General features: G+C 33.0%; 1 protein-coding gene across 1 annotated transcript in view; it reads left to right on the top strand.

Moving 5' to 3' along the window:
- Positions 1 to 3,034: 3,034 nt before the first annotated feature.
- LOC120224403 (protein eyes shut homolog) overlaps positions 3,035 to 18,056 on the top strand; it is a 149,342-nt gene continuing 134,320 nt past the window's right edge. The window contains exon 1 of the mRNA XM_039222641.1: positions 3,035 to 3,100. Within this exon, the coding sequence (XP_039078572.1) occupies positions 3,048 to 3,100 (53 nt within the window). The 5' untranslated portion in view covers positions 3,035 to 3,047. The remainder of the gene's footprint in view (positions 3,101 to 18,056) is intronic.

Here is an 18,056-nt window from a genome sequence, read left to right as displayed (position 1 = left end):
ACTACAAGACCACTAAATCTTTGTTGTTAACTCTAGCTACTTTTGGCTTGCACTGGGGACAAATGCCCCCAAAAGAGTATTCATCAAAGTATGGGCTCATTTGCTCTCTTTTCAGGGACATATGTCCTTGATAAAGCTGAATACCAATATTTCCTTTCCTGAAATGGGAGATTGTGGTAAGCTCCAGCTACTTCTTTCTGCTTAGCTTCCATTTACCTGAATTTAAATAGGTAAATGCCCTGCTATGGAAGGCAGCTATATGTAATATACTATACACATATATTTAACATATAGTTATCATACTTATAAAACTGGACCGCTTTGTCTATCATCTCACTGGTTGTGTAGTTCATTATGCTATATACATACTATGCTATATACATACTATCTTATGTAGTTCATTATACTATATACATACTATCATGTTACTGTCTTCCCTTTCTCCTTCTTACTGGGGTGTTTTAAAAATAAAAAAAATATTTCATCTCTATTTGGTAGGAAGGATAATGTCTACTTTGTATTAAGAGGTAAAAATGCTGTGGCTCTGACTTCATAAATCATATAAACTTTTTTCCTTTTTAAAGAAAATTTTTAATGTTTATTTATTTTTGAGAGAGAATCAGGGTAGGGGGCAGAGAGAGAAGGAGTCACAGAATGTGAAGCAGGCTCCAGGCTCTGAGCTGTCAGCGCAGCAACCAACGTAGGGTTCAAACTCACGATCTGCAAGATTGTGACCTGTGCTGAAGCCAGACGCTTAACTGACTGAGCCACCCAGGCACCCCTCATGCAAACTTTTATTCATTTAGTAAACATTTTTAAATACGTTTCTCTCCTCAGCAAAACCAGTTCAAAATATTATTATTTACTTATTTAATACCAAGGTAATATGTTTTAAAAATAGTATTTTACCTTTGACTGCTATTTAAAATTATTGGAATTAATTAATTTTTTAATGTTGAATGAGAAAGTACTTTGTACTAAAGTATTCAAATTCAGAAAAATGCCTCTGAAATATGTAAGCAACAGGTTAATACAAATAGTTGAACTCTGGGTTATTTCCAGTTAATACTCATTTCTGCTTTCTTCATAATGTATATTTTTAATGTTTAAGATTTAAAAAATCTATTTCCTTCATTTTTTATGTTTCTTTTTTGTGCAGATTACATCACATATAATTAGATCACTGCTGTAGTACCTGAGACTTTAATGATAATTATACCATTAAATTGATGATAATTTTCTACTAATTATGAAATCATCTACTAATTATGAAATCATCAAGAACACCAATAATCATTAGCTTTTATGGAATATCTAATAATTATTAGCTTTTATGGAATATATAGCTTTAATGGGAAGGATATGATCAGTTTTTGACTCAATTACTAAATTATTTTCAAATTATTACTGAGGTGTCAAAAGAAAAGCCAGCAGTAAACCTGAACCTTTGTCTTTGCAGAAACTATTCATATATCTTAGAAAGTGAACAGAGCACCTCATTTGTCCCCACATTTCATGCATGGTATGCATGGTTATCCATACCACCCCACCTTAATTTCCATCACTGAGTTGAGTAGTTTCCCCAATTTACCTACAGCAGATGTTTGTCTTGCTTACTATAGAATTGCTTTCATTTTAAATAAATATAAGCACTATATCAATAGTCATGTAATTCTTTTTTAATGCTTTCGAAAAAGGGAAGAAAAAATGAGCTAACTACATTAAATGAAAACTCCATACCTAACCAAAATCATTGAGAATGTTAGCAATGTGCGGGGCACAATGCATGAAAAAATTACTGTCAAACTCCAGCTAACCAGGAGTGCTATTAATGAGTATGCTGGAGAATTAACACATATGTCAGGAATAAAGCCCAGTGTTGACAATATGGTGGCTGTCATCCCTTTGTACTTTTCAGCTGCTCTCAAGCCATAGCAAACCAATTGACCCTAATAAGCCAAAACAGAATACTTAGTGGCATTCAAATTATTGTAACCTAAATGCAAATACACAGAGCATGAAATTATGCTTGTTGATTGTTGTTTGAATGTAGTAGTCAAAAAAATTTACTATCTACCTCTAGCAAACATACAGAATCCTTTTGAAATCCATGTGGGTTACATCAGTTTTTATGTGACTTTTCCTGTCATATATATTCTTATGCATCCAGCCAACATGTATTAAGCATCTATAAGGTTCCAGTCCTCCTCAAGAAGCTGGAATGTATTAAGCTAGAATAGGTCCTTGAATCTCATGGACTTCCTGCTCTGGTAGATGTAACTATGTAGACTTAACTCTATTTCCACATAGAGGAACTAAGTTGTCATTATTAGCTAGCACAGCTCTGTATAATAGAAAAGTAATAAGTTCATGTGTGTGTTTTAAATTTTCTAGCAGCGACATTAAAAAAGGCTAAAGGAAGCAGGTGAAATTAATTTTAATATATTTTGTTCAACTCTTCATATCCAAATTGTTATGATTATATTATGTAAGTAATAGAGTTATTATTGAGATATTTTACATTCCTTTTTTCACAGTAAATCTTCAAAATTAATTTCAATCGAACAATAGTGTAGAGACATTAATTAATTATTTGTAATACAGTAAATATACAGTTATGCATATATACGTATATATTTAATGAATGAGCTAGTTGCTGAGTTATGTATTTAGTTAGTTTTACACAATCACTAACCATATTACTAATATGTTATGTTTATGTTAAGATATTTAACAAAACCAATAGTTCTGTGTTGTGAGCATAATACATATTTATTTTTAGTGAATTAGAAACAAAGAATACTGTCCACATAGTTTGTAAAGTATGGTAAAAGTGATTTGGGGGAAATATTGACATTCTATAAAAATTGAAATAGGCATAAATTGACAGAGATCAACATTGCCAGAAGTAATAATGATATTATATGCTTAATAGCAAGAAATAACCTAAAGGTTGTATAATTTTCATATTCCCTTAGAGCTACCAGTGTGTGTGCTTAGCTGGTTGGGAAGGAGGTTTCTGTGAACAAGAATCCAATGACTGCAAAATGAATCCTTGTAAGAACAATTCCACCTGTACTGATCTTTATGATAGCTATCGGTGAGTAATGTAGTTATCATTTTCTTCATGAAATCACTTGGAGTGTTCAGTGTTCATGGGATAATTCCAAATATTATTTTCACTTTGTATCCGTTAATTAAAATAATGATCTCAAGATGAAGAGCGATTTTCTGACAAGATAGAGCCAACATTCATTCATTTGAAATTGTGTCAAAAGGTAATAAATAAAATTAAGCTTGGAATTGCAATGTCCAAATCTGGCCCCTATTACAAATGCCTTTACTTCTTCAAAACATGCTTTTGTCATCTCACTGTTGTTTTGTATTACTCCATGCAAAATAAGTGCCACAAATGACTTCCTAGTGAGTATATTGAATTAAAACTTTCAGTTCATTACCTACAGATAATCATGAATTTGGATTATTTTAGTCAAATTATTGATAAAATATGCATTATTTTGTCCACATTTTCCATAATCCAATTGTATTAGTTTTAGATGATAAATCTGAAGAAGCTCTAAATAGAAATTCTGAGTAGCTATTTCTATTATTCCAAATGTTTAATAACTGAATCTTTTACTCTTGTTAAAGTGCACAGTATAGAGAACTATGTACTAGGTCTCTCAAGCAAATGCAAAACCAGGTGTACTGTAACTAGAATGATTTTCTTCTTGTGGCAGAAGCAGATTAATTAAATATAAATATATTTAGATGATCATTTTCTCAGGGAGAAATCAAAATGATTTCAGAGCATCCTCTAAATAACTTGTACACTATTCCTCATTTTTGGTGACTGAAATGGGACATAAGATCCAGACTGATCAGCAGTAGACAGTTTATTTCATTTAAAGGCAATTCTGAAATATTCTGCCAATAGTTCGATTTCTATTTCAATCACAGTAAGAGAAAAAAATCACAATTTTGTTAACATAGGAAAAACTCACAGTGGCAGCAGTTGACATTAGTTTAAAATATGTAAAAATGTAAAAAAACAAAGTTACTTTTTGTGACATTATCAATTATTAAAACTGACATATCATCATAAATTAATATTAACTGCTTTTCCATCTATATAGTAGGAGAAACAATCAACTTTTGTTGAGCTAGGAAAGAAAAACTTCTCAGGGTACCTGGGTGGCTCAGTCTGTTAAGTATCCGACTTCGGCTCAGGTCATGGTCTCATGGTTTGTGGGTTTGAGCCCTGCATTGGGCTCTAGGCTCACAGCTAGCTCATAGCCTGGAGCCTGCTTCAGATTCTGTATCTCCCTCTCTCTCTGACCCTCCCCTGCTCATGCGCACTCTCTCTCTCTCAGAAATAAATAATAAAAAAATTTTTTTAAAGAAAAACTTCTCATAGTTTCTATGCTTATTTTACTTTTCTTAAATGACTCTATTTATATACTATATGTATATATATTTCAAAAATTCTGATAAATACTTTTTAGCATTTTGCTCTTTATGTAATTCCTAAAGATAATTTGTTTATACATTTTTGTATGTATGTATTCAGACTGTCAATCTCCTCCAGACAAGCACCAGCTGGAACACACCTATAGTTGAAAAAGTTGGGTATATAACTCATTGTCATAAGGGAGAACACACACCATTTAAATCCATGCAGCATCTCAGTTAAAGGATACTGGAAAGGACTTAGAGGTTTGAATTTGTGAAATATAACTTTGGGGAGGGTTTAAGAAAGTAGGCCTTTGGCCTGGATAAGGAGACTGTCAGGAAGTGGAAAGTATTACCTACATTCTTCTTACCTAGAAGAAAAGAAGACTGGACAGAAGTGAAAGCCAAAATTTCTTTTTATTCTTAGTTTATTGTCAAGTTGGCTTCCATATATCACCCAGTGCTCATCCCAACAAGTGCCCTCCCCCATGTCCATCACTCCCCTTCTTCTCTCCCCCACCCCCATCAGTCCTCAGTTTGTTCTCAGCATTCAAGAGTCTCTCATGGTTTGCCTCCCTCCCTCTCTCCAACTATTTTTCCCCTTCATCTCCCCCATAGTCCTCCATTAAGTTCCATTAATCCACCTATATGTGCAAACATATGGTATCTGTCCTCCTCTGCCTGAATTATTTCGCACAGCTTAACAACCTCAAGTTCCATCCATGTTGCTACACATGGCCAGATTTCATTGTTCCTCATTGCCATGTAGTATTCCATGGTATAGATGAACCACATCTTCTTGATCCATTCATCAGTTGATGGGCACTTAGGTTCTTTCCATGTTTTGGCTATTGAGAGTGCTGCTATGAACATTGGGGTCCATGTGCCCCTATGTATCAGAACTCCTGTATCCCTTGGGTAAATTCCTAGCAGTGCTATTGCTGGGTCATAGGGGAGTTCTTTTGTTAATTTTTTGAGGAACCTCCATACTAAAAGCCGAAATTTCTAAAGAAGCAGCAACCATTTATATCTACCATGATAGGAGAATGTTTGGCGATTCCTGTGGCTTAGATAGTGTTCAAGTTTTTGTTAGCATTTAGATATGATTGTGGGGCAGACTTGTCTTTGTAATGATTAACCATGGTAATGGAGTAACTTTGACTCATTTTGATGTCCTGTGAAATTGTCTGTTGAAACGTTCACCAAGGAACATCAAGATCTAACTATATACCTGCTTGTAGTGCCTGACCAGTTCCTCGGTACCCTAGATGTTAGTTTTTTCTTTCTCCTCCCCAAAATACATTATCATACAGACATGTGGAAAAAATATATATATGTATATGTGTATTTATGTGAAATATGTCACTTATGCTTGTCCACCTATTTGTCCAAAATACATTATTTTCATAATGTATATCAAATAGAATAAAAACTCAAATATTAACTTATTATCCAACATGATAGTTCTTTTATTTAGATAATTGCTATTTGCTATTTGAGGAAGACATCTTGAATATCTAAAAACAAGCACAAAGTTTATAAGACTTAATTAAAATACATTTTAATATTCATAAGACACAATCAGTCTTTCTAGATAACTTTGACACTACTAATTGTGAACTCTTAATGACTTAAATTTATAAGTGTTTTAGAAGACTTTGCCACTTAAATTAACACAGACTCACATAGTCATCTTATCATTCATCAGAATTTTGGTAGATTATACATTTTGGGCTTTGTTTTCTTTTCTTTTTCTAGTTTCTTAAGGTGAATGTTTCCATCATTAAGCTGAGTTCTCTGTTCTGTCTTAATACTGAGTTTACACCTGTAAATTTCACTCTAAGCACTGCTGTCATTTTATCTCATATTTTTATTGATATTTTGTGTATCTCAAAATATTTCTTAATTTCTCATGTGATTTATTCTTTGGCTCACTGTTTTTTTGGAAGTGTGTTGTTAAACTTATCTTATTTGTGAATTTACCAGGTTTCTTTTGATATTGATTTCTACTTTTATTGTGGAAAGAAAACTTATTTTGTGTGAGTTAAATCTTTTAAAATTTACTGAGGCATATATTATAGCCTAACATATGTTCTATATGTATTTGAAAAGACTGTGTATTTCACTTTAGCTGTAAACTTCTATAGGACTCTTTTAGGCCTAGCTGGTTTATATGTTGATCAAGTCTTCTGTATCTTTTGCCAATTTGTTCCATCCATTGTAGAGTTAAATTTTGCAATTGTTATTGCAAAATGCCATATCTTTAATATGCCATACCTTGCTTCATTGGCTTAAGTTAGATCTTAAGACTCTAAGATCTAATTGTTAGATCTTACTGATGGATTTAAATATTGATAAAATGTCCTTCTTTGCCTTGAGTAACATTGTTTTTTGCCTGATATTAGTATAGCTGTCTCTGCCCTTTTTTTTTTTTTATTACTAATGGCATAGTATATATTTTCTGAGTTTTTATTTTTAACCTATTTGTGACTTTGAATATAAAGCTTGTCTTTCATAAATAGGATATAATTTGACTGTTTTTAAAAATCCACTCTCAATATCTACCTTTATTGGACTGTCTACTTTGGTTACATTTAACATTACTAATGAAATAAAGTTTATATGTGTAGTTTCTTTTTTTTAAAAACATGTTGTATTTTTCTGCTGTTGTTGCTCCTCCTTTACTCCATTATTGCCTTCTCTTTTGTTAGTTTTTTTTTTTTCTGGTATTACACTTTAATTTCCTTTTAATTTTTACTTTGCAGTTGTTCTTAGTTTCTTAGTAGTTGTCTTATAGATTACAATTAACTTATTAACTTAAAACAGTCTCCATAGTATTAATAATGACTTAAATTTCAATAGTATACAAAAACTTTTGGGGCACCTGGATGGCTCAGTCAGTTAAGTGTCCAACTTCAGCTCAGGTCATGATCTCGCGGTTCATGGGTTTGAGCCCCGTGTCAGGCTTAGTTCTGACAGCTAGCTCAGAGCCTGGAGCCTGTTTTGGATTCTGTGTCTCCTTCTGTCTCTGACCCTCTCCTGCTCACACTGTCTCTTCTGTCTCTCTCAGAAATAAATAAAACATTAAAAAATTAAACTTTGCTCCATTGTTAATTTACTCCTTCCCACATCCTTCAAGCTTTTATTGATTAGAAGCCCATCAACACAATTTTATAGTATGCTTTATGCACTATTTTTAAAATCAGATAGGAAACAAAACAGAATAATCAAAAATACATTTATACTGTTTTTATACTTGCCTATATAGTTACCGTTACAGGTGCCCTTTATTTTAGTGTGTGATTTCAAATTACTGTCTAGTATCTTCTCATCTTAGCCTAAATGATTCTCTTTACTATTTCTTACAGGGCAGATCTGCTATTGATGAATTCTCTCGATTTTCTTTTATCTGGAATGTCTTTAGTTCTCCTTTAATTTAAGGTATAGCTTTAAGAGATGTAGAATTATTGGCTGACAGTCTTTTTCTTTCGGCATTTAAAGTATGTCTGGACTGCATGGTTTCTGATAAGTCAGTTAATCTTTTTGAAGGTCCCTTCTGCATAATGAATCATTTTCTCTTAATCCTGCTGAAATTCTCTCTTTGTCTTTTGACAGCTTGACTACCATATGATTAGTGTTTTATGTCTTTGAGTTTATTTTACCTGAAGCTCATTGACATTTACGTGGATGTGGATTAATAATTTTCATCAAATGTAGAAAGTTTGGGCCTTTATTTCTTAAAAAGTTAATATTTCTTTTCTCTCTCTCTTTTAGTTCTAAAATTCTCACATGTGTATGTTAATGTTCTTAAGGTGTCCCACAGGTATCTGAGGCTCTGTTCATTTTTCTTCCTGATCTTCAGTATCAATAATCTTAATTGATTACCTTCAAATGCACTGCTTCCTCCTTTTACCAACTTAAATATAGTGATGTGCCCCTCTCATAAGTTTTCAAATTTTATTTTTTATACTTTTAACTCCAGGATTTCTATTGTGTTCTTGTTTATAATTGATATGTCTTTATATTCTCCATTAGGTGAAACATCAATCTCATACTTCCCTTAATTATTTAGATATGGCTTCTATTTTTCTTTGAGCACAGTTATTTTATCTGATTTAATATTTGTGTGAAGTAAGTCCAATATTCAGGTTTCTTCAGGCATAGTTTCTACTAGCTGCTTTATTCCTGTAAATGGATCTTACTTTTCTGTCTCTGTATGACTCATCATTTTTATGAACACTTAACCTTTTAAATAACATAATTGTGGCAAATCTGTAAATCAAATACTGTTTCTTCATAGTCGTTGCTTTTTTTATTGTGTTTATTTCATTTTATTTTTTTTGGTTTTGCTATTGTTTGGTGATTTTTCCAAAATAGTTAAATTTATAAATTATTTTCTTTGTCCTGTGTGTTATTCAAATCTCAACTTGGCTAATATAGTGGTCAACGAATGATTTAACAGAGACTTTTTTTTTTATATTTCCGCAAACTAGTAAGTCTCCTAGCCTTACTGAGGGGACTCTGTGTATATGTTGAGACATGTATTCAACACTCAGGCAAGTTTTTTACAATTCTGTCTTACTCTCCACTATCTTCTTTCACAGAGGTTCAAGGTCAGTCAGAGGTAAGCAATGAAGGTCTTTTCATGTCTTTCTTAGTCCTGTCCAGACTTTTATTTCCCAAGAATAGGTCTATCTTTTCAAAGACCTCTATGAACATCTCATCCCCCACTTTTTACCTTTAAGTATATTGGTCAGCCTCTTCTTAGCCTTACCTGGAATCATCATTAACAGGCAGCTTCCATGTTAGGCAATTACCACTGACTGTTATTAATAAATTCCCTTTATAAGAGTTTTTTGTAAAGAGTGTTTTGAGTCAGGTCAAATAAAGTTTATTCCTGAAAATGGAAGTTTTCAGACAGTTAACAGACCAATGAAATAGTGACATTCCTGGGAAGGGCGAGCTCCAAACCTGTACTGCCCCTCCGTGAGGTTGCTGGTTTCACAGATGCCCTCATTGCAGCGCTGTTGGTTTTCAAGCCCATTGAAGACCTGAGGACGGGGGGTGGGGGGGGGAGGAATACTGCAAGTAACCACTACAAAGCTCACTTATGAGAGTGAACAATTTTTTCTTGTATAAACACTCAGATTTTTGAAAGCCTTTAATTCATTTATAGAGTTCTGAGAGAGTTGATTTGACGTTATTACCAGTGTTCTTGTTTCTTTCACGGAAGAGTAGATTTTCAGAAGTCTTTCCTCTATCATTATGAAAGTAATTATACAAAATTACATTTTCTAGTATTGTAGTATTTATATGGGGCAGAGAGAAGAAGAAACAGAGACAGAGACAGAGACAGCATGGATTCTAGAGTTAGAGTATCTGAATATAGGGTATCAAGTCCCATCCTTAAAGGTTAGTGTGAATTGGGTTAAGGAATTTTATTTCTATCCCTAAGCTTTTAATTTTTTAATCTAGAATTTGTAAATAATAATAATATTTATAACTCACAGAGTTATGATGGTAATTAAACACAATTCTGTATACAAAGTATTTAGCTCATTTATTGATATATATTAAACTTTAAATATCATTAGTTTTTATCATTCTCAACATTTATCTTGTTTTCAAAATTATATGTATGAATAAGACTAGAGCAGTATTTTATAAATGCTGAATCTGTGGGATCATATTGATATCAACTCATTTAATTTTTATATTCATGTGTACAACAAATGAAGAATATTAAAAAGAGATTAATTATTCTTTGTAACTAAAGATGAATTGAGTTAGAGTTTAGTGTTCTTTGAAGCTTTCTCACAAATATTCACTGAACAAAAATTTCAGGACTCTCAGTAAAAGATATGATTATCTTACTTCATTTTATGAAGAGTCAGTCCAGTGAAAACTTAACAGAAATTACAATGAAGTTGCTTAAATTTCATGCTTTTGAAGGAATTCACATTGTATACCATAATGAGTGATTAACATAGCACACACTTTTAATGGGTCAAATGAAAATTGCATGTCATTGACTATATGCTTATATCCCTTGAGAACAAAAATGGTAGGAAGATATTTGCTGGAATATCGAATCCCTTAGGTGATCTGTGTGTTCTAAGTTACTGAACTACCTATGTGTACTCATCTCTAAACAACTGGAGTTAACATAGTTTAGTGTTTACACAGTTTCAAGACATTAAAAAGCAAAACGGGTTAAGGATGTAATTTGAATGCTGACTGCAACCTGCCTTCTGCCGTTCCTGGCATGGTTTAGAATTTAACTGCCTTCTTTATTTCTGATTTTTCTTCCCCCAAAGCAGAGTCAACAGCTTTAGCTACAGATGGGGCTCTGTATGGCAGTTATTGGACCCAGATGCCACACTCTGGAACATGTTTTGCCAACAGCATCTGGCTCTTTTGCTGTCTGCGTAATTGGCGTCCGTGTTGATGCTTTGGCCTGCTTTTCTTATGGACACTACAAAGTAGACTTTCAGACAACATGAAGGTTTGTTCCCAGTTGGCCATATGATTTTTATTCTTCTTCTTCTCAGTTTATAATTTATGTAAATGCATCCTAGAAGCCTTAAATTATGCAACACTATATATTAGAACTTTTCATGCTTCTTATAAGGATATGTTTAAAAATTTTTTGAATGGATATGACTGAAACTTTTTTTTTCTTTTTTTTTCTTAATATAATTTTATTTTATTTTATTTTATTTTTTTATTTTATTTTTACAAATAGTTTATTGTCAAATTAGTTTCTACATAACACTCAGTGCTCATCCCCACAAGTGCCCTCCTCCATGCCCATCCCCCCTCCCCCCCACATCCATCAGTCCTCAGTTTTTGTCAGCATTCAAGAGTCTCTCATGGTTTGCCTCTCTCCCTTTCCCCCACCATTTCCGCCCTTCTTCTCCCCCTTGTTCCTCCGTCAAGTTCCTCCTAATCCTCCTATACGTGCAAACATATGATATTTGTCCTTCTCTGCCTGACTTATTTCGCTCAGCATAACACCCTCAAGGTCCATCCATGTTGCTACACATGGCCAGATTTCATTGTTTCTCATTGCCATGTAGTATTCCATGGTATAGATAAACCACATCTTCTTGATCCATTCATCTGTTGATGGACACTTAGGCTCTTTCCATGTTTTAGCTATTGTGGAGAGTGCTGCTATGAACATTGGGGTACATGTGCTCCTATGCCTCAGCATTTCTGTATCCCTTGGGTAAATTCCTAGCAGTGCTATTGCTGGGTCATAGGGGAGTTCTATTGTTAGTTTCCTGAGGAACCTCCACACTGTTTTCCAGAGGGGCTGTACCAGTTTACATTCCCACCAACAGTGTAGGAGGGTGCCCGTTTCTCCACATCCTCGCCAGCATCTAGAGTTCTCTGATTTGCTCATTTTAGCCACTCTGACTGGCGTGAGGTGGTATCTCAGTGTGGTTTTGATTTGTATTTCCCTGATGAGGAGGGATGCTGAGCATCGTTTCATGTGTCTGTTGGCCATCTGGATGTCCTCTTTGGAGAAGTGTCTGTTCATGTCTTCTGCCCATTTCTTCACTGGGTTGTTTGTTTTTCGGGCGTGTAGTTTGGTGAGTTCCTTATAGATTCTGGATATTAACCCTTTATCTGATATGTCATTTGCAACTATCTTTTCCCATTCCGTTGGTTGCCTATTAATTTTCTGGGTTGTTTCCTTGGCTGTGCAGAAGCTTTTAATCTTGATGAGGTCCCAACAGTTTATTTTTGCTCTTGATTCCCTTGCTTTTGGGGATGTGTCAAGTAAGAAGTTGCTGCGGTGGAGGTCAAGGAGGTTGTTTCCTGCTTGACTGAAACTTTTTATGAAATTTAATGAGTAGAAATAAAAATCTATGTTGATCAATATGTTTTTAACATATTGAGTGAAAATGCACAAGCCTGTATATTACTAGATATGTTTTTTTCTTTTTAAAAAATTTGTTTTTGTTTTGTTGTGCTTACTTTGTGCATAAAACCCAAACTGCTAATATAAAAGTAAAATAGTTATTATTATAAAAGTAAAACCATAACAAAATTTTAATCCAGGCAATGGCAATACAATATCTACCTTTAGCAGATGGAAAATTTTTCCTTTATAAAAAACAGAATTGGGGGGGCACCTGGATGACTCAGTCAGTTAAGTGTCAGACTCTTGATTTCAGTTCAGGTCATAATCTCACAGTCATTAGATCCAACCCTGTGTCAGGCTCCACACTGGTCATGGAACCTGTTTGGGATTCTCTCTCCCTCTTCTTCTCCCACTCAAACTCTCTCTCTTTCCCCTGCTCATGACCTCTTTCTCTCAAAAAATCAAATCAAAAACAAAACAAAAATATGATTTTTGAACAAAATATATGTTGGTATGTAGATTTTCAACTTATTTTTGGATAGCTACACCATACTTTATTTTGTGAATATAACATAGTGACCACTAGGCAGTTTTTAATTTCCCCAGTATAAACTATTATTTGGGGAAATAAACTAACATATGGGGCACATATGCAAAGAGGCACACATATGTTTGTATATTTGGACATTATATTCCTAGAACTTTAAATGTTGGATCAAAGTTTGTCAGCTTTCAAGATTTTGACAGATTTTATCAAATTAATTTTGTGGACAGATTTAGTATTACATTCACATGAGCAATTAATGAGACTGTATGTACCAGACATTTCTAATTTGTATCATATCGTGCTGGAATAAAATCTCTCAGTGAGACCTTATATATGCCTGTTTTACATGTAAGAGAACCAAGACTTGGATATTCAATAACGTAAGCAAAATCACAGCATTAGAAAAGTGACAAACCTAAATAGACCAAGGTCTGTGTGACTCCAAATCATGATTTCAGATGACTGTCAACTGGTCTTACCTTAAATACAAAATCTATACATATATAGTCACTGTCTACACCTCACTTTCCAAGGGGGAGCAACCATTACTGTAGTTCCAATGAATTTATGAATGATAATTGTTCTCTTTCTTTCCATGGAAAAGTTGGAAACTGACATAGTTCCAATTTCATCAAAAAAAGAGTAACTCAAGGAATAGGTATACTTTCTTTGACAGATGAATACATCTTATAAGCAATTATAACTTTACAAATAGGGTTTAGAATTCACCGATTAAGTAAAATTGCTTGTTGATAACAATAGTACAAAGGAAGGGAAGGAAAAATCACTGTATTTTGTAGTAAGGCTCTTAAATTATATATGGCCTTATGTTATTTGAGGATAGTGATAAAGTGAAATCACATTCAAAAATCATTTTTGAATGAATAAATGAACTCTCTTACTTCATTGAGGCTAGCTTGAAAGGTAAGAGGAAATAGACAGTTTTATTTGGCACCATGTTTTTTTCAGAATAAATCAAGTTTCTGGTTGTTTTCTACTTTCGGTAAGTTCCCCACATGCACTTTGTATTAGTTTGCTAGGGCAGTATTTAGTGTTCCTAGCTTCTGTTATATTACCACAGTCTCTGCCTTCATCTTCTCATGGCATTCTTCCTATGTGCATGTCTCTGTGTTCATTTCTACTTTTTCTGAGACATTGGTCATGCTGAATTAAGGCCCACTCTAATGAGCTCGCTTTAATTTGATTTCCAAAACAGGTCACATTTTGAGGCACCAGGCATTAATACTTCAAGATCTTAGGAGGACACAAGTCAAATTATTACACCTGAATGTATTCTGAGTACAGATATTAAAATATTTTATGTAATCATAGCAGCCCTGAATTTTAAAATTTAGCATAGATATACATATTAATCTCTTGAATTTTATTCACAAAGCTGTGTAGAAACATAACAGTTAAAATAGGTATTTTCATTAGGTTGTCTCATTATTTCATATAAAACCCTAATAAAAGTCTAGATTAAAAATGGTATTGTAGGCTGACTGGGTGGCTCAGTTGGTTAAGTGGTTAAGTATCTGACTCTTCATTTCAGCTCAAGTCATAATCTCATAGTTCGCGAGTTCAAGCCCCACATTGGGCTCTGCACTGACAATGTGGAGTCTGCTTGAGATTCTCTTTCTTTCTCTCCCCTACTCTCTCCCTCAAAATAAATGAACATAATATAAAATAAAATAAAAATATTATTGTCTTAGAATGGGTTTGTTTGCTTGCTTTTAAGATTTGTTTTTTAAAAAATGTTGACTTGTTTTCTACAAAGCCCTAGAAATCATAAAATTGAAGAAAAATGAAAAATAAAAACAAAACAATCCAAAAACACTCAGAAATGGTTCATTAGAAATTAATTGAGAACTATCAGTCATTGTTTGCCTCAGATGTGATGTTGCTTGTGAGAATAATGACTATGACAGGTACAAAATGTAAAATTCAGGATTAGGGGTTTTGCTACCAAAATTATTTTTTATTGAACTATAGAAAAAAGATAGTTAACAGTTGTACCAAAAGGGAAAGAATGTAAATGTTAGTCTTTATTGTAAAATCTGAATTTTCTATTTTTTTTCTGAAAAGGTCAGTAAATAGAATATCAAGATGTGTTCTTAAAAATAATAATACAGTATAATCAAGTATACTAGTCCCCTGCATTTTTCTCATTTTTCTGAATAGCCTATATTCCTCAATTATTTCCTTTTTTTCCCCAGGGAGTAGACAGGACAATCTTTTAAGATAAGTACCCTCTACATAGGTACTTAATTGTTTTTAAGCTTTTTATGTTTTAATTAGAGTATAATTTACATATAATAAAATATAAAGATCATATATACACAATTTAAAAAGTTTTGGCAATAGTATTTACTCATGTAAAATATCACAAAAATCAAGATATAGAGCATATCCATCAATGCAGAAAATGTCCTGTGTCTCTTCATAGCTCATTTCTACCCTCCTTCCTCCAACTTTCAAAAATTGTGATTTTGCAATCATTTCTGATTAAACTATTCAAAAATCCACTAATATATTTCTTTTAAGCACAAAAAATAAACATATATATTTATATATTGTTTTTTAACAAATGGTTTTTATAAATATTTCTCATTTGCCTTTTACTATAACTATGACCAGACGATATAGTGTTATTATTCCTGTTTCATTCATGAGAAAAGCAAAGTTATGTAACTCAACTAATTTTTCAAAGAAATGTTATTAACAGAAGCAATACAGAACTTAGGACCTCCCCAGAAATCAACAGTTTCCTTTATTTCTGATTGTCACCTGCTATTCTTTTCCCTGTCAGTGAGAAAATATCTGTTCAATGTCAGGCTTTTCTTATACTGAAGAGTCTCAATATAAATTTAATGATGAAAACTTGCATATCCATATTTACTATACAGAATTATTTCATTCTCTATGAATTGATCATGCAGGTAAATGGACAAAGTTTTCTAGTATATTGGAAATCTGTATTGTTAGTTTTCTTCATGTTATTTATTTCCTTTGTAGAGGGTCATTGTCTTCTAAATTAGCATAAATCTTAAGTGGCTTTGATTAGAAATCATTCTGAACTCTCTAAAACAGTTTTTATTTGTCATCCAAAATATAGAAAAAAGACATCTGTAAGACAAAATGCACTTTTAAATTTACCTTTTAATATTAAATATGCAGACATTTTACTTTGAAAATAAGATACTTTACAGGTTACCTAAGTGGATAATGAAAACACACCTTCATATGCCTAGATACTTATGAGAACATTCAAATATTTAACATATCTTAGGTGTATTTTGTCAACATAATTCATTTTTAATGTATATTTTGGCTGAAAACTGCCGATATTTCAAATGCATGCCAGGATCAATAATTTCCAAAATAATGAGACAGCTGATAGATAGCAAAGACTTAAACAAATACTAAAAATCCATTCCATGATTTTTCTCCTAGGTCTTTGTCTAGAGCACATTATGTGAGCTAGTCAAAAACGTTTTTTTGAAAAGTTACCAAGTTACTTTATGCTTTCAATTTGCATGCAGAATCAGTTTAAGAGATGTTCATTTGAATATTTCTATATCTCCAACAAAGCCGTACTTGAAGACATGGCCCATTGTGTATCCCAATGTCCCATATTAACAGAGGGAAGCATACCATTTTTCTTTGACTTCAATATGAAAAAATATCTCTCTTCAGAGGGAAACACATGCTTTCTTTCATCATAAATTCTATTTGCCTAAATATTCTTTCTATTTAGTCTTGATTTTTAAAGTAAATTACAATGCATAGCAATTGTTTACAAATATCAATCCTTAGAATCTGTCTCCTTTTTCAAGAGTTTTAAATGTTATGTTTGTAACTTCAATTCTTCCTGAAAGACCCTGTGTTTATGGTTTAAAACCACTTAAAATATTTTGAGCATGTGAATAAAAGTCCTATGAAATGAGATTTTCGGGGTTTACTTCACATAATAATACTAGTATTGTAACCATTTCTCTGCATTCCTTTACAATACACTGCAGGTTAAGACTTACATGGTATTGTGGCAGGCCATTAATCCTTGCTTTATAAAATGATTAAGAATACAGCTATTATTTTGCCATGTACCTAAAACTTAGAAGAAAAATTGAATATAAATGGCTCTTAAAATACTTTTCAATTAAAAATAATTAAAGGACAAACACATGGTGTATATACACATATATATAACACGTGTGTGTGTGTGTGTGTGTGTGTGTATAAATTATCTAATTTCTAGCACTACACCTTGCACCAGTATTCCTTCCGTGTTTCAAACACACTGAAGGTTTTTGTTTTGTTTTGTTTTTGGTTGTTTTAATATTCTTTTTGCCTGATATGTTACATCTTTTTCTGTCTCTCATCCCTTCTCCCAAATCCCTTAAGTCTTGAGTATCACCTTAATTTGATCTGTAATAAACTTATAATGTTCCCAATCCAATACCACATATTCTTTTCTCACTAGTATTACCACACTTTGTAATTATGGTGTTTTTAAACCTATTTCTCCATTTCATGCCCCTCTCCCTTACTAAACTTATGCTAAAGTGCTTTATTTCATTTAGAAAACTACTGTACAAGCATCCTGCATGCTTCAAGAACCTAATGAAGGCTGGAAGTAAATTAATTAATGACTATACATTCCGTTAATGTTATAATGAAAAAATGTGCATATACCTAGCCATTAAAAAATTCTGGTTTGAAATGTTATATCTTTTTTGATAACTACTAACTATTCTTGTCCTGATTGCCACATACTTGCTTATGGCTTAAGCACTATTGAACCTTTATTATTTTCAGTCAGTGGATCTATCCTCTAGTACCAACTTTTAAGGATAGACATGTATTGGGGCGCCTGGGTGGCTTAGTCGGTTAAGCGTCCGACTTTCGCTTGGGTCATGATCTCGCGGTTCATGAGTTCGAGCCCCGCGTCGGGCTCTGTGCTGACTGCCAGCTCAGAGCCTGGAGCCTGTTTCAGTCTGTGACTCCCTCTCTCTCTGACCCTCCCCTCCTCACGCTGTCTCTCTCTCTCTCTCTCTCCTAGAAATAAATAAAACATTAAAAAAAAAAAAGACAAAAAAAAAAAAAAGGATAGACATGTATTGTTATTCATTTTATTTCATTTAAATTATGTACTTGATACAAATACTTTTGTTTCTTTTCTTT

This window comes from Hyaena hyaena, unplaced genomic scaffold (assembly GCF_003009895.1).
Source record: "Hyaena hyaena isolate Hyena2069 unplaced genomic scaffold, ASM300989v1 scaffold_1170, whole genome shotgun sequence".
Taxonomy (NCBI): Eukaryota; Metazoa; Chordata; class Mammalia; order Carnivora; family Hyaenidae; genus Hyaena; species Hyaena hyaena.
The sequence above is the reverse complement of the archived record's forward strand: the minus strand, read 5'-3'. Positions and strand labels throughout refer to the sequence as shown.